General features: G+C 61.2%; 1 protein-coding gene across 2 annotated transcripts in view; it reads left to right on the top strand.

Annotated features, from left to right (window-relative positions):
• The first annotated feature begins 1,287 nt into the window (after positions 1 to 1,287).
• The window catches only part of RALGDS (ral guanine nucleotide dissociation stimulator), a 44,056-nt gene continuing 22,405 nt past the window's right edge, over positions 1,288 to 22,938 (top strand). Inside the window, exon 1 of one of the 2 annotated variants that reach the window (XM_032418506.1) lies at positions 1,288 to 1,322. In XM_032418506.1, the coding sequence (XP_032274397.1) occupies positions 1,305 to 1,322 (18 nt within the window). In that variant the 5' untranslated portion in view covers positions 1,288 to 1,304. Of the gene's footprint in view, positions 1,323 to 16,490; positions 16,668 to 22,938 lie in introns of those variants that run through there. The other variant, XM_032418507.1, reaches the window with a different exon arrangement.

Below are 22,938 nucleotides of genomic sequence, written 5' to 3'. Positions count from 1 at the left end.
ACAGCCCTGTGACTGGCAAGCTCGTGTGGTGGCTGCTAAGAGCCTCATTGAAAATGGGGTCTGTGGCCCCGACTTTGGCAGGTTGAGCTGGGGCACAGGGGGCGGCCTGGCTGGGGGAGTCCCAACCCAGGATAAGGCCTGTGATGGTCAGTGCAGGGCTCAGTGAGCGTGAAGAGCAATGACCCTGAGTCCCCCGTTCATGTTCACAGCTGGACTTGGCCACTCAGAGCTGAGTGACCTTGATCTTTGAGATCACTGCTTGTGTATAAAAAGGGGTGAAATCACTGAGCACCCAGGAGGGTTCTGAGCAACACTAACTACACCCAATGCTCGGGCACCCTGGTGGTGGGCTCCCTCCTTCCTGGGCTCCTTCCCACCCCTCTGACTCCAACCAGGGCTGCAGCCAGGGACAGGCTGGACCTCATGTCCAGGCTCCTGCCAGGAGGACTAGGAGAAGAGGTGTAGAGGAGGAGTAAGGGGCAGACTGACCTCCTTGCCTGTACTCGGTGTCCACGGCCGCCTCCAGGTCCTCTGGCCCAGCCGTGCACCCCGCTGGCCCCTGCAGGTTACATGTGGGGACCAGGACAGGACAGCGCTGTATAATCCGCGACTCCCGTGTCTCCAGGTCTCCACGCCAACCCGGCCCAGCGCCCGATGGCCCTCTCGCCCGCTTGGGTTTGGGGCGGCACGAGGTCCCAGCGGGCGCGCGAGGCAGAGAGCAGGCAGCGGGGCAGGAGACGCGTGGGACCCGCCGCGCGCTGGGCCCTCGGTGCGCTGCGGCGAGGCGCGGCTCCCGTGCACGCGCTGTCCGCGGGCCCCCACAGACCCGCGTACCCGCGACCGTGGACACCGGGCCCGGCGGCCCCGGCAGGGCCCACCCACCGCCGCCCGCGGGAGGGTGGCCGGCGCGCGCGACACACCCCCTCGAGCGCGCCCCCGAGCTCGCGCCGCGGCGCCCGCCCCTCACACCTGCGGCGGGCGGGGCGGGGAGGGGCGGGGAGGGGCGGGGCCGCGGCTGTCCCCGCCCACCCGGCCGGAGCCCGGGAGTCCGGGCGGAACCGAGCAGCGGGGCCCGAGCGGCCAGCGGCGCAGCGCGGCGCAGACAATGGGAGCGGCGCAGGCGGCGGCGGCGGCGGCGGCGCGGGCGGCGGCGGTTGCGGAGTTCCGGGCCCGGCGGGGACGGGAGGCCGCGCCATGAGACCCGCAGCCGGGCGCCCCCCTGCGCCGCGCGCGGGCCGAGGCGAGCGGCCTCTGCGAGCCCCGGGCCCCGCCCTGGGGCCGGCGATGCGCTGCCAGGGCTGAGGATGATGGTAGATTGCCAGGTGAGTGCCCCGGCCCGGCCCTGGCCGCCCTCCCAGCCGGCGGGGGTGGAGGGAGGACCACATGTCCCGGGCCCACACCCCATCCGGCGAGGAGGGAGCACGGCGCCCGGTCCACGCTGAGCGCGCGCTTACGCAGTTCCGCGTCCATCCCCTCCTGGTACAACTGGGAAACTGAGACCAGGAGAGGCGGGGACTGGCCCGGGGCGCGTGAGGTGAGCGGAGTCCAGAAGAGAAGGGAAGGTTCTGGCCTCCCAGGCCAGGGCTCAACTCTCCCATGGGGTTTCCAGTGGGAATGAGAGCCCCTAAGATCCTGGGGGACCCCGTTCACCCCCTCCCATCTGGGGCCGTCTCCTCTGAGCATCCCCACGCGCCCACAGGTACATACACACATTGACTTCACAGATGGGGACCATGGGATGGGGTCAGAGGAGGAGTGGACAGTGGAGAGGTGACAATGGGGAAAGAAGAAAGGGATTGGAGGCAGCCATGGGGCAGGGGCATCCAGGCTCCTGCAGCATGCCCAGGACTTATACATGGGGAGGGGAGACACGCCAGGCTGATGATCATGAGTCCCCAAGGTGCCCAGGGAGGTGTCAGGGCACGGGGAGGACAGGGACTGGGGTCCAGTGTCCACCACCACCCTGGGCTACTGGAAGTAGGAAGAGACACACCCCCTAGTGCGGAGGGCGCTACAGCACAAAAGGCCTCAGCTTACTCTTCTGTCAGTTGGGCTGTTGAGACAGGGTGTCCCTAGGGTCCCACAGGCTTGTGGAAGAGCCTGTTGGCCTTGGATCTCCATCCCTGACCCAATGTGCTCCCAGTCCTGGGAAAATGCTTTGTACTCCCTCGAGGTCCTTCTGAGCAGAGGGCAGCCTGGGGGCTTGGGGGGCTGAGGACCTGGGTTTGCAGAACATGGCAGAGCACTGACCACTGGTCTGGGGACCAAGGCCAAGACCGTCCTTGTTGCAGCCTCAGGGTCCCCATTTGGAAGAGGTTCCAGAGTCAGTGCTCCGGCCAGGGTGAGGAGGCCATAGGAATGCACCGAGCACGAAGACAGGAGAGGGAAATGGGGGACAAGGGAGGCTTCTGAAGTTCCTCACATCGCCCCCAGAGCCCCCAGGTCCTGCTCCTTTACCCGCTGGGGCCAGGGAGAGCCACTGCCTTGGCTACACCCAAACAAAGGTGTGTGTTTTGTTTTCTGGTTTTCCTGCTGGGGCTGCCATGCTGGTGCTGACCACCAGGGGTCAGGCTGTGCCCACTATGCTCCCTGAAGCCACCAGAGCTGGGAAGGGACACCCAGGGGTCATGCTGGGCGTCCCCTGCCTCCACCCCAACAGGCACCTCTGATCATTAGCCTCCATGTCCCCCATGTGAGCTGCTCAGAGGCGGGAGGGGGCTCTGAGACCCTCTCGTGGACTCAGGCAGCTACTGGACCCCTGGCCCTCACCCCGAGCAGGGGCTGTGCTGGGCCTGGGGGTGAGGCTGGAAGGTCCCCCGGGGTCCCTGTCCTCCAGGGGCTCCCAGCCCAGAGGAGGGGATGGACCAAAGCACAAGAGCAAATCCAGGTGAAAGGGAAGAGCAAGGGCTGCAGGGAGGCGAGGCGGGGTGAAGGAGGGTGGGCAGGGGCCCCGTCTGGGGCCTCACGGGCCTCCAGGGTGAGCCTGATGCTGGGAGCAGGACAGGAGCAGCCAGCCCTGCACACGTCTGCTAGCAGTATGCTGCAGGGAAGGACCAAGCTGCAGAGACCTGGAGGCAGAGAGCCTTGGGCAAGAGAGGAGCTGAGAGAGAGCTGGGGAGAGGGCTCTGGAGGGAGGGGGCAGGGCCAGACCCCAGCCTGGAAGGATGTACTACTAGCTGTCTGCGCCGTGGGACACGCTGGCCTTCCGTGCACCGTGTCACAGTTCCTGTACCAGAATCTGGCTCAGCTCAGGGGGAGCCTCTGCCTCCAGGTCCCCCAGGAGGCCGGGGCTGCAGCCTCCACTCAGGCTCAACCGGGGCAGGCTATCTCCAAGACCGCTCACGTGGTATTGGCAGGATTCATCTGAGAAATGGGTAGGTGCAGAGAGATATTCCAGAAGGAAGTATCCTGTGGTCAGGCTTGATTCGGGGAGGCTGAAGATGAGGATGATAATGAAGGCCTGTATCTATTGTGTGCTCGCATGCGCTCTGTCCTCACTGCACTAGGTCACCTCCTGAATGGCCATCAGGTTCCTGGGCTCTGCCTAGAACACTGGCTTGGCTGCGCTTGGCCAGGGTGACCGAGGTGGGGGTTGGTAGCGGGGGACTGAGTGTAGTTGGTTTTTGTTGCTGCTGTGACAAAGTACCACAAATTGGGTGGCTCAAAGCAACAGAAATTTATTCTCTGTCCCTTCTGAAGGCCGGAAGTCCAAAATCAGGTGTTGGCAGTTCCATGCCCTCTCTAGAAGCTCGAGGAGAGGATCCTTCCTACCTCTTCCGACTCCTGGTGGTGCCAGCAACCCATAGTGTTTCTTGACTCATAGGTGCGTTGCTCCAAACTCTGCTTCGGTGTTCACATAGCCTCCTCTGTGTGTCTCTGTCCAATATTCCCCATTTTATAAGGACTCCAGTCATTGGACTGGGGCCCACCCTCCTCCAGTGTGTCCTCATCTTAACCTGATGACATCTGCAAAGACACCATTTCCAAGTAAGGTTTATTCACAGGTGCCGGCTTAGCTTTTTGGGGACACAATTCAACCCACAACAGGAGCACTAGAGTGCTTCTTGCCCTGAAGGCCAGGTCCCCAGGTGCCCAGAGGGCTGGGGGAGCAGTTGGGGCCTGCGGAGGTCTTGGGCACCCCTCGGGCAGAGGCCCCCTGCGCCGGGTTGTGGCCTGAGTGCGGTCTGAGAGTGTGGCGTCAGGAACAGCAGGTGGCGCTGTGACCCCCTTGCCGCATCCCCAGCCCAGCTCGGAGCACCACTGGGGTAGACAAAGGTCTCACCTTCCAGTTGCGAGGGGACAACACCCACTGGGGTAGACAAAGGTCTCACCTTCCAGTTGCGAGGGGACAACACCCAACACACAACAGGAGCCCCATCATTTCAGGGGTGACACTCACCACAGAGGAAGTCAAATAAGGTGGGGCCACATGGTAGTGACTCGGTGGCTCCCTGGATGGGAGGCCCGGGAACCTAGCAGGGCCAGGCCTCCCCAGGTCGGGAGTTGGCGTTTCCTTCTACACCTGCAAGCCGAGCCAGCCCTTCTCAGCCATTTTCAAGAGCCCTGGGCTCCTCCCAGGGCAGCTAGGATTACCCTCTGTGGTTTCCTGGCAGGTCACGTGTTACTGCCCGGCAGGGCGGCTGTCTCTGAGGGGAACACGGAAGGCAGCCATCTGGATGGGTGGGCTGTCGAGACTTGAGGGGTCCCTGTCCCCAGAGACCCTGCCCAAGGGGGGGGCAGTGCTGCCTGAGCTCCCCCACTGCTCACCTGCTGGGGTTCTGCCCTGTCCTCATACAAACCCGAAAAGGCCACCTGGGGCTGAGGAACAGGGGCCCCAGGCTCCCCATGGGAGAATAGGCTCCTAGGGGCATCAGTGGAATGAAGCAAAGTGCCCAGAAGTGAGGCCATTTCTCACTGTGGCCCCTGGGCACTCCCGGGTCCCACGAGGCTGAGGCCGCTAGCCCTTGACAGTGGGTCACTCGCTAATTCTCACAACGGAAACTAACCAAGGGGCTCTGTGCAAAGCTCACCTTGGTTCAAATCTGAGAAGATGAGACCATGGCGAAGAAATACAGGAATGGGGGCGTAGGACAGAGACTAGGTCCTAGGAGAAGGCATCGGGCTGGGAGGCTGGGGACCTGGGGTCGGTGGCCGCTCGGGGCTGTGCTCTGCGGACTAACTCCCAGGCCCTCCCCCACTTCTGCGGGGTGCTGTGGACAGCCAGGCTGTAGTGCCTCCCCTGGGCCTGGCCTTGGGCTGCAGCGTCTCATTGTATCCGCAACACGGGTACCACTGCCATCTTCATAGACAGAAGGGGAAACTAAGGCACTGGACGGTGAACAGACTCCCCAGCTAGGTGATGGCAGGGCTGGTGGGGACACATCCCTGTGTGCAGACATGCCTGGGAGGGGCCGGGCCTAGGGGCTGGCACCAAGTTCCTTGCAATTGCAATGAGCTTCCAATGTCAGGGCTGGGCAGGCCCCAAGGTGATGGTTAACAGCGGGAGTGGAGACATAAACAGAGTTAATGAGCCCCTTCGTCCTCTCCCCGTTTTAATGAAGGCCTTGGGCTCTGGGCTCTGCGTTTTCTCAGAGTTCTGGGGTTTTGATCCTCAGAGTCTTCACTTAGGGCCACCGCTGGGTGCGTCTCTGTGGGGGTTGGGGAATCTAGATGTCTCCTCCCAGGGCAGCTGAGCCAGAGTGAGGAGGTGGAAAAGAGAGGGCATCCCCCTAAAAATGACAAGCCCCAGAAGGAGGGAGAGTTCCCATGGTAACCTGGAGCAGTTGCTTGGCAACTACAGGTCCCCAAAATACTTGCCAGCAGGCAGGCTCAGGGCTGGGGCTTTCCAGTGGCCTCTGTATAGACCTTAGCTGTGGGGTCTGATCCACCCCCCACCCAGCAGCCCCCGCCCTGGATCCTTCCTGAGGGAAACCCCAGTCTGCTCCTCCCTCCCCGTTACTCCACCCTGCCAGCCAGCCACCTGTGTCAGGCCATCCCCTTAGCAACAGAAGCTACTTCCTGGATACCTGAGTGACAGTTGGTGGTGGCACGATGTCAGAAAATGTAGGGTCAGAGGGCGCCGTAGATGGGGCCGGGTGCCAGCCAGGGGAAGGGGAAGCTGGGCTTGGGGCCCTGGACATTGTACCCCCTACAGCTGCGAGTGACCTGGGCCTGGGGACAGGGTGGCAGGGCAAGGTGTGGCTGGGAGGGTTAGAGCCCCTGGAATAGGGCACTCTGGTTCTGATCCGGGCCAGCTGAGACTGACTAGCTCTGTTGACCTTGGCATGTCGCTGGCCTCAGTTTCCCCATCTGTGGCCCCATCTTCCCCTATGCTTGTGTGTGCACCATTCGGTGCATGAGCACTGCCCTGTAAATCATGCCACCTACTGGGGCTTTGGGGTGGCCAGGACCAGACTAGCCTCTGTGCTTGCTCCTCCGCTGGCCTGCTTCCACCTGCTTCCCATCTGGGTGCTGGGGGTAGGCAGGCGGCCTCACGGTTAAGGCCACTGGCTTTGGAGATGGACACCTGTGTCCGGATCCCAGTGCAGTGCTTCTTACCGAGTGTCCTAGAATGGGCGCTAAACCCCTCTGAGCCTTACTGTTCCTCCAGCTGTGAGCAAAATGTGGAGACCGAAGGAATCCAGTCATGTGGGCTCTGTTAGGGCCTTTTGTTTGTGGGCGCTGACCCCGTCCCCAGCAGTGAGCACACAGACCAGGGTTGTGTCCACCGGGAGGGAGCAAGGCCCCGGAGCCCCTTGCCTTGCCTTGGAATGGAGGAGAGGGGCCTTTGGGGTCCAGACTGCCCTGCGGGGGGGGGGTTGGATTTTGGAGCTGGGAAGGGTATGAGGCGCAGGAACCCTCAGGTGTTCTCTCTGGGGAGGGCAGTGATGGGTAGTCTTGTTGGTGACCTCAGGGGTTCCCAACGTGCCCTCAGGGAGCCAGGATTCTAGTCTGACCTTGACCATTCACTCACTCTGTGATCTTGGCCCATCACCCCACCCTCTGAGCCTCCCAGGCCCCGGCTGTCAAAAGGGGAGGGGGCGTGCCCACCTCCGGCCTTGGGAGGAGGCTTGGGTGGCATCCTCAGCCCTGTGCCGGGCACCCACGTTGGATTTGGGAGCGGCGGCTCCGGCTCCGTTGCTCCCGGGCCGCGCCTCTGCCCACTCTGCCCAGCCGCCCCTCACTCGTGTGCGGCGGGAGGAGGGGCGGGGCGAGGGCGGCGCAGACAATGGCCCGGGCCCGGGTGGCGGCGGCAGTGCCCCGAGCGGGGCGGGGCGCTGCAGGCCGGGTGCCGGGCGACAGCAGGCGGCGCGCTCCTGTCCTCGGCCCCAGGCGGGGTGCAGCCCCTGCCCGCGTTCATGCTGCTGGTCCCGCCGAGTGTGCGGGCGGACGAGGTGAGCCCCAGCCCCACGGGCGGCCGGGGAGGGGATGGGGCAGGGCCACACGGCGGCGGGAGCTAGGATGCGGGAGGGCTGCCCCCCCCCCCCCCCCCCATCCCCCCAACCCCCCCTCCCGCCTCCCAGCTCCCAGGCCTGAGAGGGGCGGGGTCCCCCTTGGGGCCGGAGGGCACCCGGGTTCTTCCCCCTTTCTGGGTTGGGATCGGGAATGCATTCCCTTAGGGAAGGCACACCATACCTTCTCTGCACACCACCTGATGTTCCAGGTGCGCCCACCTGACCTGTGTGTGCGAGCTGCGGTGGGGAGGGCGTGGTCCTGGCCCCTGAGTTCTGAGTCCAGAAACCTACCCCTCCTTTGGGATCCTGTGGAGTGCAGACATTCCTTCGTCCGGGAGGCCCTCTACCTAAAACTGTGTGGGTCAAAACAGGAAGGGGGGGGACCAGGGTGTTCAAGCCCTGCAGCTCCCTGGCTGGGCTGCAGCGGGCGGAGGAGGAGCCCAGCCCTGAATGTCTCCGTCCACAGCTCTCAGCATGCAGGTCAAGGCTGTCTTGGGGTCAAGGGGGAGAGAGAAGTCTGGGAAGGCTGGGTGGGAGTGCAGGCTTGGACTCGCAGGATCCCAGACAGGTGGTTCCCTCAACTTCCCTGTGGACTCATGGATGTCAAGGTGTGTGAAGTGTTCCTGAAGTCCCTGGTACCATCACCAGCAGTGAGCCCTCCGCAGGTGGCAGGAAATGTCTCTTCCCCTCTGAGGAAGGCAGATGGTGGTGTGGCCCACCAGCTGTGAAGACAGGCGGTGTTGACTGCCCTGAGTTGAATCCACGTGTTTTTCTAGGTGGGGAAACGGGGGTCTGGAGAAGCTGAGTAGATTGCCGGGCCCCATCTGAAGGTGAGCTCCACCTGGATCGCCTTCCTCCCTGAGGCCAGAGTTCTAGGGTGTGCTGCCCAGGAAGTTGCCTGGGGGTGCCCTTTGGCCCTCTGGGTGCTCAGAGTTGAGGTCGCAGGGTGAGGCAGTCCACCTGGCCTGAGGTCCTGGGCGGCCAGACAGGTGACAGCTGTGGGCTGCAGAGCGAGGCAAGTGGAAGGGTAGGCAGGCGGCACCCAGTGCTGAGAAGCATCACCCGCCTGCCCCACCCTGCAGCGGAGGATTGCAATTCTTCAGTATTTCAAGGAGTTTCCTTCGTAGCCACGGGGGGCCAGGAAATCCTTGCACAAAACACATGCGTCCTCCTTCCCTTCTCGCCAGCCCTGCCAGAAGCAGACACGGGACGGGCCCTGAGGGCTGCAGGGTGGCCACCGTGGTCAGGAAGATGTGCGGGGAGTGGGAGATACATCCGAGGCTTGGGGGTGGGGAGGCTGTACCGTGCCTTTGGGTGACTGCACACATTTGAGTGGATTTGTGGCTACGTGCGTCCCCCTGGGCCACCAAGTGTGCATGACGAGCCCAGCGGTGGCTGAGTGCGCATGTGTGTGAAGGGACTCGTGTGGTGCAAGTGCAAACACATGACTGATTACGGAGTGGGGGAGAGAGGAGACTTGCTCGTGGGGCTCAAGAGTGCGAGCGTGTGCTCATGTGCACATGTTTGCACCTTGCTTTTCCAAAGCTCGGGGCCCGGGTCGTGACCATGAGGAGGCCTGCATGTTCCTGCCCTGTCCACTTCTCCGTGATCAGGTTTCTCAGCTGTGAAAGGGGCTAATAAGTGTACGCAGCTCACGAGGTTGGGGCGGCTTTTCTCAGCACCGTGCCTGATGGTGGCATGGAGATCTGTGCCGCCCTTGGAGGGCCCCTGGCAGGGGCATCCCGCTGGTGCCTGGCCACCCTTGCCACATCTCCCATGTAGGAGCAGGTGGGGGCAGATGGGAGAGGCCCAGGGACCTTGCCAAGGAGGAGAAACCAAGGAAGGAGCAAAGTCGTGGGCTTGGCAGAGGGTCAGTGGGTGGCAGGAGGGGGACAAAGGCTATGGCTCTGAAACTGTCACTCAGCCCCAAGGCCCTGCCCCCACCCTCCCCCGTCCCCTCCCTGCCTCTGGGGAAACTTCCTTGCCTGAAGACTGTGGGAAAGAGGGCAGCGGGCACCAGCCCCCCGACCTCCCGGCAGCCAGCTGGAGCCCCAGATCCCGTCCAGAGGCTAGGGCAGCTCAGGAGGTCCCCCTCTGAAAGGGGATCCCTGCTTCCCAGGCTCTGGGCCCCCCGTGTGCAGGCAGCGGGCGGGTGACAGCACCGGGCACACAGTGTCCCTGGCACGGCAGGCAGCCTCCTCACCACAAGGGCCCATTTGTCCCAACTCCCCCGGCCCTGAAGCCCCAAGTGACCAGGCCCTGCTGGGCACAGGGGCCTGACTGTGGGCTCAGCTCCCCCCACCCTCCCCGCCTCAGCCAGCCCTGCCTGTGCTTCATGGATCGGCTCCTTAGCACAGGCCAGACCATAGCAGAGCAACCTCAACTTACCCGATGAGCGGAGACCCATCCCCAAGAGTTATTATTGCGCCGGGAATTTCGGAAGGAGAAAAAAACCTCAGGTTGAACCGGAGCTGAACTGCCTGCCCACCTCCCCACCCTGACATCCCACGGCAGGCTGGCTTCTGGGAACCTCCTGGCTCCTGTTTCCCAGAAAGCCTGGCTTGCCTCCAGCCTCGCTCTCCGGAAAGCACTCGAATGGCAGGTTGGCAGAGAGGGCCTTGCCCTTCCTGTGCCCTTCCTCCTTGCCATCCCTCAGGCTCCTCTCCAGCCTTGCTGCCTCCTCCAGGCAGCTTTTCTGGTGATCTCCCCGCAGGCAACTTGTTAGCCCCGAACTCTGAATATTTTTGAATCTAGAGACTTTGAAACTGGAGGACCTGTCTGGACCATCGAGCTTCCTGGTGCATCCTCGGTATTTGATGAGAGCCCACTGCGTGCCAGACTCTGTTGTAGGCGCCGATGCATCCGGGAACAGGTCCCTGCCTGCTCTCAGGGAGCTTACACCCCTTCCAATTTTTAAAAAGAAGGAAGAACTGAAAACACACTTAGAACACCCAGTGCTCTTTCCACTCCTGCGATGGTAGTGTGTGCATACATGAGTGGTAGAGTCACCCGCCTACCCGTTAGCAGTTACGGGAATGCGTCATGGGCCAGGCATCATTCTGGCACTTGGGTATGAGGGGTGAGCAGGACAGATGCTGCCCCCAGGAAGCTGAGAGCCCAGTGGGGCGGGGGGGGGGGGGGCGGTATGAGGCTACGCCACAGTCTGAATTGTTTTCTTAATCCCCTTCTGGAGTCTTCCCTCACATGGTACTTTCTAGCTCGCCCACCCTCGTCCATCAAGGGACACGGCATGCTCAGCCCCTCTTACCCTATTCTGTTTTTTTCTTCTACAGCATACTCACCTTCCAACACACATTTTACTTCTTACGCCCCTAGACCGGAAGGTGATTTTTACCTCTTTTGCTCCCTGGTGTGTCCCTGGTACCTGCACCCGGCCTGACACCTAGCAGGGGCTCAGTCAGTCGTGCGGGCTGAATGCCACAGACTGTTGCTGGTCCTCAGGGACATGGGATAAATCGAAATTGTAGAGACTTTTATGGCAGTTTGAATTTGCTGGGAGGATTTTCTATTGCATTTTCTGAAGTACCAGTTGTCCCTGACTTGGAGTGTCCTAGGCTGCTTCGGAATAATGTCAGGCCCTATCCTCAGTGTTTCCGTCCAATATTTCAGGCTTTTGGAGGTGGAGGCCATCCCCATGTGTAGGCCAGGACGAGGGTCAGCAAGTCGCAGGCTGGGGGTTTGAAGCTGGACTCTGTCTACCCAGAGCCCCAACTCGTAGCTGCTGCTCTAATCCTTAAAGTTAGACGTTGGGCTCATTGTCGAGACGGGCATGGGGGCAGGCCCAAAGGGGCAGGGAGCTGTCCTCGGCAGCCATGGGAGGGGGGCTGATGGTGCCCTTGGCAGTGCTGGATCCTGCCAGGCATGGAGCCAGCGGGAGCAGCTGGGGCAGGGCCTTGATTCTCGGATCCTCAGCCTCTTGGCAACCTGTGTGACTCAGTGGGCTGGTAAAAAGGGCTGGCAGGTGGGCAGTGGGTGAATCAGCAGCTGGAGCAGCCCACCGACCTACCACTGGGTTACTGTTTGGCCTGGAGCGGGGCCGAGCCTCAGCTGCCAAAATACCTAGCCCCTCCTTGCCTTTCTCCCTGGCAGGTGTTCCTTGTGGCTGTACCATTCCAGGGGGTCCCCGGGTCTCCCCAGCCGGGAGCAGGGGAAAGGGCCTTCCTCTGGCCCCTCTCAGCCCTTCTATAAAGCAGGGGTCCTCTGCCCACAGAAGGGCACCGGGAGGATAGAATCACGCTCAGCCCTTCTTGTAAAGAGCTGGGAGCAGCTGAGCGACCCAGCCTCCAAGCCAGACTTCTGTGTGACTTTGGGTGAGTTTGATAGGTCTCCAGGCTCCTGTCCCTGAGCCCACCTGCACACCTGCCTCTCACATCGTGACACTTAAATTATATCCACACGAGCACATCAGTGAATGGTAGAAAATTGGGGGGGACGAAAGGTCATCGACTCCAGCTTAGACACTGGGTTGCAGGGGGGCAGAGTGATGGGGGAAATCGAAGTCAGAATCCCGAGCTGGGCCTCACACAGGGGGCAGGCCGCCCACCCTGCTGACAGCCGGCAGCCCCAAGCCTGCCTGTGGTGCCAGGCACAAATCCACGTGTGATCTTTAACCCGGCCCAGAGTGGAGGAAATTGAGCTGCCTTGGGGCCAGACAGGCCAAGGCGTGCACCTGGCCTTGGAACTGACCCCCTGTGCATCCTTGGGCAAGTGGTTTGCCCTCTCTGGGCCTTGATCTCCTCAGCTTTACAACAGAGACGATCAGCGGGGCTGCATCTGTTTGACAGATGCCGCGTGGAAGAGTGATTTGCCCCCCTCGAGGAGCGCCAAAGGCAGGGCCAGGATGAGCTCTGGGGGCCGAGGGGGCGTCAGGAGCCGCTTGTGCCTCCAAGGCTTCTAAGTGCGGGCAAGCCTTCGCCTTCGGCAGCAGGGGGCAGGTGTTTGCAGGGCCCTGGGTCCTGGGCCTCTCTCACAGCTGAAGTACATGCACCCCGGTTCTAAACCCTTTCCCCGGCTCCAAGGGCTGGTCTCTCACGTGCACGGCTGCAGTGTCACCTGACCTAGCAGAGCCCGGGTGACAGTGGCTTTGGGATGAGGGGCCGCAGGTCCCCAGAGATGAGGGCGAGGGGCGCTGGGCTGTCCCACGCCCCCAGCGGGACCCGAGTCGGGTCAGGAGGCTGCAGGAAAGAGGAGCCAAAGCCAGCCAGGCCTCTCCTATCTGCTTCCTGGACAGGATGTTGTGCCGGGTAAACAGCTCCGAGAGGAGTCACCACTCCGGCTCTGAGTCACAGCTCCTAGCGACAGCCACTAGTGTTTATAAACAGTGTGCTTTGCACCCACCAGGGCCTGCCCCAGGAGCCCGCAGAGGGTGAGAGGAACCCCCCCAGATGTGGAACGCAGCAGGCCCACCCAGGAAGGTGTCCCCTGCCAAAGGGCTTGGGTCTCGGTGGCGAGGCGCGTCTGCGCGCATGCGGGTTCAGGAGTGGGGTTTTGCTACGTCTGGGCTTGTGTGTGGCTGCCCGGGTGCATTATCGTAGGGCCATCTGGTACAGTGGGCAGGGCATAGGACCGTGGGCAGGCCCCAAGACCTCGGGGACTGGGACAAGCGTCTCAGGATGGGGCCAGCGTTCCCCGATGCACAGTGGGTGTGCAGGAAAAGCTTGTGTGCGCTCCGGTCCTCGGCGGGCCCAGCCCCAGAAGGTGGCAGCGCCGTGGGAGTGCAGGTGGAATGCCCCTGACTGTCCCCAGCCCCCAGAGCCCTGGTGCTCCGTGGCTGGTCTTTGGTTCCAGGCGGTGACAGTGATGCGGTGCACCATGTGGTGACACCAGACTGGCAGGGAACAAAGGCGCCTCTGCTCTCCCCCTCTCGGCTGGGAGGAGGGGTGGACGTGCTCCGCCCCACCCCTCCCTTGCCCCGCCTCCTCAGGGCTCCCGCTCGCTCTTCTTGCCTCTTCTTGCCTCTTCTTGCCAGACAGCTGGTCTCCCGCAGCCACCGCCTGGGACCTTCCCGGTGAGCCCGGTCCTGAGGCCAGGCTGACCTGTGTTAGAAGGCTGGGGTGGGGGAAGGGCGGGGTAACAGGTGTGGACGGGGGTGGGGGGGCCCTCTGGACAAGAGCACAGAGAGCCTCGTTTGACACTCATGAGCTATGGAAAGAGACGTGGTCCCTTGCAAAGGGCCTGGTCCCTGGGAAGCACTCATTAAATGCTCATGGAAACACACAGATACACCTAAGGGGCAGCCTGGTTCCCTGTTGGTTCCCACCCGCGGACACACGCTTCCTCCAGTGGCCTCTTGAAGCTCTCCCCCACCCCCAAACACATTCGCCCAGTTGGAAGCACTCTCCCATCTACGGACCCCTTGCACAGCACTGGGGTCGGGGCCCCACCTTGAGATGAGGAGGCCAAGCCTCAGGAAAGGCCCTCCCACCCCCTCGTGTCATCTAGTGCCCCCAGGGGCTTGGGAGAGCGCACCCGCCGGTACACACAGAGGGCAGGCAGGCTGCATCGAGCGATGCCCCAGGTCCCACAGCCAGGCAGCTGGCTGCACCGGGCTGAGCGGCCAAGGCTGTGTGAACAGCCTCCGTGCCCCAGGGCTATCTCCCTCCTTGGAGCTCTCCTGCCTTGCTGCGCCCTGGCCTCTGTTGACAACAAACATTTCTGAGTTAGCCGCTGGGATCCAGTTCCGGGGCCCATGCTAGCACTGGACCGGCCCCAGATTGCCATTTGGAGCTTGCTCTTGGAGATGGAGCCAGGAAACAGTACCTGCCAGCATCCGCTGAGTGTTTATTACGTGCCAGGCGCTGGAGCAGGCTTGTGACTGGGGGAATGATCAGAATGCACATCCCCTGGGTGTCGGCCACCAGCCAGGCCCCTGCTGAGCTCTTGCCGAATCCCCAGGCATCCTGGTGCCAATTTTACAGATGAGGAAACTGAGTCAGTAAGTAATGCTAAGTCAGTGGCCCGGGGCCTCAGGGCGGGCCGATTCAGAGCCCAGTTGCCTCTGCTGTTTCTCAAAGGTCAGGGTTAATTTAAGCATCACCGTGTGCAGGAGGCCATGGTGGCTGAGGAGGAGGAGGAGTAGGGACTGCCTGCGTAGAGGGGAGCACAGGGAGGTGCCTGGTGGCTGGTGGCAGGGAGGATTGGGATTCTCTTGCGGGCGGGACGGAAGCTGTTGGAGGGATTTGGGTGTGGGGGAGCCTGTCTCTGGCTGTAGGCACGAGGGTGGCATGGGAGGCCATGTCCCACCTGGCACCTACAGCTCAGGTTCTGTGATGCCCACCCAGCCCCCCACCCCGGGATGCCCACATCCCCGGGGATTCCTAACTTGTGTTCACAGAGATTCTTTCTTCCCTAAAAGAAATGTCCTCTGGAGCCCAGTGATGAGAATTCCAGGTCAAGAGAGGCAGTGAAGCCAGGGGTTGGGAAGAGTTTGTGTTTGAAAACCTCCGTGTCTCTCCCACCCACCCCCACATCCATAACAGGTCAGGAAACTGAGGCTCGGAGAGAAGAGGAACCTGCAGGTCCCACAGGGAGGCAGGGCTGGCTGGGCGGGGACAGGAACCAGGTTGGGCTCAGAGCAGCCTGCTCCACTGGGTCCCCCGCACCCCACAAAGCCACCGGAAGAGGATGTGAAACTCTGAGAGGCAGAGTGAGTGCTGGTGGGGCTCTGTGCCCGGGCAGCATGCTGGGCCCCAGCCCCCCCCGCCGCAGCCAGGGGACCTGATGTGCCTGCAGGCCGGCTCCCGAGCCCCTGCGCCGCCCTCCTTGCTCCCAGCCCCCACGGCCCCCTGGCAGCCAGGGGCAGGACGTCCACCCGGCCAGGGCCCCAGCAGGGTAAGGAAGCCACCCGGCCGCTCGGCCTCTTTGCCCTGGGACCTCTGGGTTTGGTGGAAGGAGCGTCTGTGGGCTCTGCAGGGCTGCGGACAGATGCAAGTCCTGGATTTGCCCTGTGAGGTCTCGGGCAAGTCCCTGCTCCCCCTGGGCCTCGGTTTTTGCTTTTGTCAAATGGGTGTATGGGACTCGGTCCGTCGTTTCCAATGGCTGGTTTGCAGCAAAATGAGAAAAATGGGCACGAGGTTGTGAGCTTTACTTAAAGCCAAGTGCCTCCATTTAACCACTGCTAAATGAATGGCATTTCTGATGGTATGTCCTAGTTAACGTTTGGTGGCGTCTTTTCTGGAGTAATGGTAATGATGTTTGGTTTTTGGGTTTTTTACTACCCTACTTGGCAGAATAAGCAGTTGGCAACTCTCAGTTGGTCCTTACAGTTTTTTGTTTTTTTTTTTTTTTTTATTTATTTATTCGACAGAGGGACACAGCGAGAGAGGGAACACAAGCAGGGGGAGTGGGAGAGGGAGAAGCAGGCTTCCCACTGAGCAGGGAGCCCGATGCGGGGCTCGATCCCAGGACCCCGGGATCATGACCCGAGCCGAAGGCAGACGCCCAACGACTGAGCCACCCAGGCGCCCCATGGTCCTTACAGTTTAAAATGAGGTCTTGTGCCTGGATGCCAGGGCAGAGGAGCTCGAGGGGAGAGTGCAGGGAAAGTTTCAGGAATGAAGCGGTAGCTTGGCATAAGCGGGGACCTCCTGTGCTCCCCCTGACAGCACCTAGCTGGGCTCACACCTCCCCGGTGGCCCCACTGGCTGAGCCCTGTTTTGATCTCGGTGACTTGTACCTGCCACCTTTCCAGCTCTGGGTGATGATTTCCCTGCAGGCAGGGGGAATGGGGATGGGGCCTTGGGGTATTGGAGGAGACAATGGGGCCCACCCCAAGAGGAGCCGGTTTGAGCTGGGGTTGGTGGCCCAGCTCAGGACCGAGCCCCATCCACCTGGCCTTGGCTGGCCCATGGCCTGGTACCAGCGGGAATTCCTGGCCCTGCCCATCATGGGAGCAGGTATGACAGCCATGCCGATGACACCAGGCCTAGGCACTCGGGTGCTTGACTCCGTCGGGGCAGGCAGGCACACGGCCGGGCAGATTGGCAGAGGGCCTCCCTGGGAGCCCACCCCCTGCCTGGCTCCCGGACCGCCATGGCCCGGGAAGCCGGGCCCACTGTGCCCAGGGCCAGGAAGGGCTGGGTATTCTTCGCCTGTGTCTCTGTGGTGACTGCCAGGCGCTGGGCCATCGCCCGCCGCGCCACTCTCCGAAGCCCCACACCTTGGCCGGCACCCGTGCCGGCAGCAGCCACGGAGGTGAGTTTCCAGGGCAAGCGGTACCTCTGCCGGGAGGCCGGGCGGGTCCCAGCAAGAGCCCACCGCCCAGGAGCTGGTCCCCCCACCGCTACCCCTCCCTCCCTCAGAACTGGTTGAAGGAGCCCAGCTGGAAGCCAGCGGGCGTCCGCAGCCCCCACCTGGGTGTGAGAGGAGGGGGCACAGCGGGCACCCGCCCAGGCCGGCCTGCCCACCTGCCCCCTGCCTGGGCGGCCGCTGCCGGGCAACCATGGGCTGTCCTAGTGTCTCCTATTCCTATGGTGCTTCTCGGATTTCCAAGGGCTTCTGTGCGTTGTTTTATTACCTGCTCTCCTGAGAGCCAGGTGATGGCATTATCAGTATCACCCCATCTTCCTGCTGGAGAAACTGAGGCCAGGAAGGTGCAGAGCAGGGACTGGAACACAAATCTAGCCTCCAGATCTTAAGAGAGAGCTTCCCAAACCTGCAGGCCGCATCCTCGGTGCGTGGGCCGTGCTTCTCTGACGTGGGCTCTGCGAGGGACGGGACCCCCGCCTCCGACTCTGTTCGCCTCTCCCACTGTCCCCTCTCTGTTACGCTGTGTTTCGGGCTCTTTTGCATTTCCATCTATTTATGTCCCTTTCTGCTTCTTTCTCCTCTCCTCCCTTCACCTCCAGCCGTCACACGGCGGATGGGCGGCCCTCAGAAGTGTCGGGTGTCCGTGATCTCTGGGGTGTCGGGCACTGAGCACTCCAGGAGCCGGGGGACCATTGTCAGGGTGGCCCCCATGCGCACTGTGTGGATGGCGTTTACCACCGTGAACGGGCTGCACTGTGCCCCTCTGAGTGCCCCCTGACACCCTGGGAGTTAGTGTCAGGGGTGGTGAGCGCCCACTTCCAGGGGAGGACCGCGAGGCCCCAGAGCAAGCTCAAGGCTGATCCGGAACCCTTGGCATGCCCGTCCTGGGCCGTTTCCATGGCTCCAGGCGTTGATATATTTTGCCCTAGTTGCCCTGGGACAGTAACGCCCTGTGAGATCAGAGATTGGGGGTGATAATGATGTCACATCCCTCCACCCAGGATGGTCTCCTGGAGGTTTGGATGCTTCATTTTCTGCCTCCTGACCAACTCTGAGCCCGCCCTCCCGCTCGTGGGAAACCCCCCTCCCCCCAAGGAGGAGGAGGAGGAAGAGAAGGAGGCCCCTGGAAGTTCCCAGGAACGCAGAGACAGAGGAGGTGGGGCTCAGCCTACGCTCTTGGCCCAGGTGCATCACCTCCTGCCAAGGTGTGTGCTCACCCGCCCACAGGAGGCCAGCCCAGGAGGCAGGCAGGCCAGGAATGGTGACGTCAGCGACAGGAAGTGACCCAGGAGCCCAGCCAGGCTACACCCTCTTCATGTCCTCCTCGGGCTCTAAATATAGCCCGCAAAGGACAGACAGGGGACCTCCACCTGTGCAGAGAGAGGTGACCGCTCCTTCACCAAGGCCCGACCCAAGTCTGGGTGGCCAGCTGCTCTTTCTCACTCGGCCACCAGCGCCCTCTGTGGCCTTGGCCGAGCCCCAGGTTGGAGGAGGTGACACGCAAGGCCTGTGGTTGCCTGGACATTGCCTTGAGCCCCGTTGCGGCTCTGAGACCTCCCCAGCGCTGCATCTGGGCCCGAACCCCATTCCCCGGGACCCCGTGCCAAAGCAGAGCTGGGTCTTGATTTGAAGGACAGCTGGAGCAGCACGCATGAGTCACCCGTCACGTACTGGACAAGGGGTGGGCGGCACGTCGGAAGCACGGGCCAGGCAGGACACGGGATGGCCCGAGGCGCCAGGGACCATAGCAGTTCTGTGTGAGCCGGGCTGGGCGTGGTGAGAGAGGGCCCCCAGATGCAAGCCGGGGCCACTCCAAGCAGTTGGTCTTTTGCCCTGAAGGTAGTAGGGCCACTTTTGAAGGGTCAAGACCCCTCTGGCTGCCATGCATCTGGGGGACCACTGGTGGGTTGGAAGCAGGAAGGAGAAGGGGCCCCAGAGGTTTGGCCTCCGTACCCCTCTTCCTTCAACTGGAGGTGGCTGCTCAGGAGGCCTCCCAGCCAGGGAGCGATGGAAGGCCCGGCGGGGCCTGAGCCTTGCCCAAGGGAGACAGCTGCCGGTCAGCTCCCACCCAGCCTCCTGTGGCTCGGAAACACAGACCCCATGTGGCCGGATTGTCCCAAGTTACAGGAGAAGCCAGAAATGTGGATTTTTATATGAAATCAGCTGACCTTTTACTGTTGGCTCAAAAATTTAAAAATACTTTGCAAGCCAAACAAAACACACGTGTGGGCTGGATGTGGCCTGCTTCCAGCCCCTGACTTGTCAGTTCTCAGCCTGTCTTGCAAGCTTCCCCTGCAGGGAGCATCCTGGTGGCAGAACAGTCTGTACGGCATAGCGTTGTTCTCGGGGCTTCTTGTGACCCCCGAGGAAGGGCAGGTGCACTCCCCAGGGAAAGGCTGGGAACCTGGGACTGCTGGGGGTGGGGTGAGCTGTGAGCAGGATGAGGGATGAGAGGAGGGCCCCAATCCTAATAACCCCACACTTTCTACAGTGCTTTATGCTGTCTCTTCCAGCAGACCCTCCAAGGGCAAGGGTGATAACCTTGGTCTTCACTCACCCAAGGTCACTGGCCTGCCTCCAGCCCCGTGTGAGCTGTGTGGCTCAGTTTCCCAGCGGCCCACAGCCGTGGCCTCCAAAGTGAAGCCCCCAGCCTCTTTGTTGTAAGGATGCTAGGAGTGCCCCTGGGTATGGGGCAAGTCAGGAACATGGAAAATGGGCAAGCTAGCCAGGTGTCTAGAGATTGTTGCCCTCCCTTGATGGCCTGCTGGGAGCCTCAGGGACATCGACGGTGAAGCTCAAACTCTGTCCTTTTTCCTCTTTTAATTTCTATGATGGCAAATTCCAACTAGACAGGAGAGTGGAGAAAGTGCACAAATGCATCCCAGCTGTAACACTCCCCAGTGTGCGAGGACACTCTCATTTCTGCTCACTGCCCCCACGTCCTGCGTCCCCTGCAGCGGACAATGTTTGCGCAGATCCCAGGCATACAAATTCTAATATGTCACTCTAATCGTAACTGCATTACCACGATCACACCCAGAAGGTGGTATTGATTATCATCAAATATCCAGCAGTGTTCAAATAATCTCAATTGTCCTTTAGGTTTCTCGTGGTATTTTTTTTTTTTTAATAGTTGCCCTGTTCAAATCACCATCCAAAATCCACGTGGCATTTGGTGACGTCTCTTACCTTTCTTTTCATCTATGGCTTCCCCTTTATTTTTCTTTCCCCCTGGAACAGATTTGTTGAAACTGGGTGGTTTGTCCCGTAGAGATTCCTACGGTCTGGAATTTATGGATTATATCCTCATGGTGTGTTTAACATGTTCCTCTGTTCCCCCGTAACTCCCCCAAATGGTAGTTACATGCAGAAGGCTGGTTGGGTTCGTGGTTAGTTTTTGGCAAGAACGCTTCGTGGGTGATTTTGTTCTTCCATCAGGCGGCACCTGCTGCCCTGGTCCCCTTTTTTGGGCTGCCCCTGCCCTTGGTAAGGGGTCTACCCCGCAGCTTTGGGGCAGGATTATTTAGCGAAGTACGTGATGGCTCAGGAGAGGGTCTTTCGAGCCGGAGGTGCCCCGTAAACCGCAGCCCTGGTCACTGACAGCGTGGGCCAGAGTCTCTGCCCTGTTTGACCTGGGGGCGCCCAGCACCTGCGTGAGGTGCTTTACCTGTGCTGTCTCCTTAGTTATGCTCCCATTTACACAGGAGAGAGCTTGGAGGTGAGGTGATTTGCCTGGGGGAGAGGGGGACACACAGTTAAGAATAGGGTGGAGCTAGTTTTCACACCCAGGATTCTCGGTGTCCAAGCCTGCCCTCTGCTACACCAACACTCTGGAAACTAAGATGGGGGGGGGGGGGGGGGGGCCCCGCGCGCACGTGTGCATGCAGCTGGAGCGGTGAGCAGGCTTGCCAGGACCCCAGAGGGGAGCCCCAAAGTGGGGTGGGGGTGCACGAGGCAGGGAGGGGGAACGAGGCAGAAGGACTAGTTGAGTAAAGGCTACACCACCCTGCCCCCTCCCCGCAGATAATGTGCAGGCAGCCCAGCCAGCTGTGCTGGTGGGGGAGGGGGGTAGTGCTGGATTCCCCACTCCTCACCTCTCCAGCCTACCTGCGCCCCTCAGCCCCGACACCTGGACATTCAGGATTGGAGAGGTGGGGACCTCAGGTGCATTCCTCCAGCCCTTTTGAGTCACCTGGCCTGCATGGGCCCTTTTCCATGCTGTAAAATGGGCTTGAGCTTGCTTCCCAGGCCCCTCCCTGGGAGAAGGAGATAAAGACAGCAGAGCAGAGAGAGATAAGTGAGGGCAGGCAGGTGCTGGATTCACTCCGAATTCCCAGAAGCGCTGAGCACGTGGCCCCAGGAGAAAGATTGGGAAGAGGAGCTTCTAGCCAGAGGGCGGTGGCCAGTGGCCAGGTCACCCTTTTGTTGCTCTATGAGGACCTCCTTCCTCTAACTGTGCCTCCCCAACTCGCCTTCCCTGGGCTCAGAGCCCAGAAGCTTCCCAAACAGCCTCCTAGGAATCCTCACTCCAAACTAAATCTAGTCATCTTGCTTTAAAAAAAAAAAAAAAGCAAACAGCATTTATTACATGTGCGTGATTATTAAAATGTTGTAGAAAAATTAGAAAACTCTAGAAATGAAAAAACAAAAATATACACTACCGGTCAGAGATAACCACCATCACTGTTACAAAGTAGCTCCCTCTGGTCAAATGCATGTGTGCAATGTCTGGTCTGAAAGCATATTGGGCAGCCTGGTTTTCCTACTTCCTGGTTACACAGAGCATGCCCTGCACCGTGGTTCTCCCGGCCCGCGGTGGCACCAAGGGTCCTGTGAGTTAGCAGAGGGCATTTGAGTTGGTTCAGTTTGGCAGAGTTGTAATCCACATTTCCATAAACATGCTTGTGAAGAGACCTGTGTCCATCCCTCTGATTGCGTCCTTAGGGTGAATTCCTAAGAGTGGATCATCGAGTCAAAGGGCAAGAGCATTTTTAATGCCCTTAATAGAAACTGCCAGATTGTGGTTTTCTACCTGTCTTTGTCAAGGCCTTGCTTCCTAGCTGGATGGTGCTCAAGCTCCCCCGGTGGGTGGGGCTTGCTGCAGACCCACTATGCGTGGAGATCTGAGGCTTGGCACACAGTGGGCACACGCAATATGCTTATGGAATGTGTAGTCTGGTCCTGCCCTCTCGTTTTACAAATGGAGAAACTGAGGCCCAGTGGTAGGAGACCTGGTTCTGGGGAGGTTGGTAGTATTGCCAGGGCTGCTAACAGCAATGGTTGGGGCTCTTTGAGGGCTGAGGCCAGAGGCCAGGCAAGGCCCCAGCAGTGGGTTAGGTGTGCAAGATGGTCCCATTCATTTATGCATCTATAAATACCCTCTTGACCCTGCTGTTAACATCCAGCCTCCCTCTACCTCACAGGCTTCTAGAGGGTGTAGCAAGGGCTCCCTAGCCCAGCAGCCTGACTCCCACCCTGACCGCTGCCCTGAGATCTTGAGCACTCAAGCCACCAGTGGCCCCAGCTGACCAGCCAAGTGACAGGTGCTCCAGCAGGCAGTTGTCCCTCTCGACCCCTTACTTTCTTGAATGTCTGGAAGGCTCCAACCCCGGTGGCATCTGTTGTGTTCTACCCCCGCACCCCCCCCCACCTCCTTGACCGCTCTTCTTCCACCTCCCTTCTGCTCCTACCTCCTCCTCAGCACGGCTGTGGGGCTGAAAGGTAATAGTGCAGACAAAGCAAGGGTAGGGCTTCTCCCCAAGCACACATCAACACTGAGGACTTCACACGCACACGTGCGCCGAGCACACAGCCAGGCACGGGCAGGTGCCGTCCGTCAGTTCACCGGCGTGACCCTGTCCGATGACAAAACAGGCTCGGAGAGGGTAAGCAACTTATCCGAGACCACGGAGCTAAGCTTAACTGGAATCCCTGGGAGCCAGCTCCGACACCAGGGCCACTCGACCACGTGTCAACACCCACGCAACACAGGCCCTGCACCCACGCAGGGCGCCTAACCGCGGCCCCCCCAGCACGCACAGCACGTGCACTCCGGGGCCCAGCCGGCCGGCTCGCGGGGGCGCGCGCGCGCGCGCACACACGCGTACACAGCCCCCCCCACTACGCGGCATCTGCGGCCCCGCCCCCCCGCGTCGCCGGCCCCGCCCCGAGGCCCCGCCCCCGGCCTGACCTCCGCGGGGCCGGGCCGCGGGCGCAG

The sequence above is a fragment of the Phoca vitulina genome, unplaced genomic scaffold (assembly GCF_004348235.1).
Source record: "Phoca vitulina isolate PV1807 unplaced genomic scaffold, GSC_HSeal_1.0 scaffold21, whole genome shotgun sequence".
In the NCBI taxonomy this organism is placed as follows: domain Eukaryota; kingdom Metazoa; phylum Chordata; class Mammalia; order Carnivora; family Phocidae; genus Phoca; species Phoca vitulina.
The sequence above is the reverse complement of the archived record's forward strand: the minus strand, read 5'-3'. Positions and strand labels throughout refer to the sequence as shown.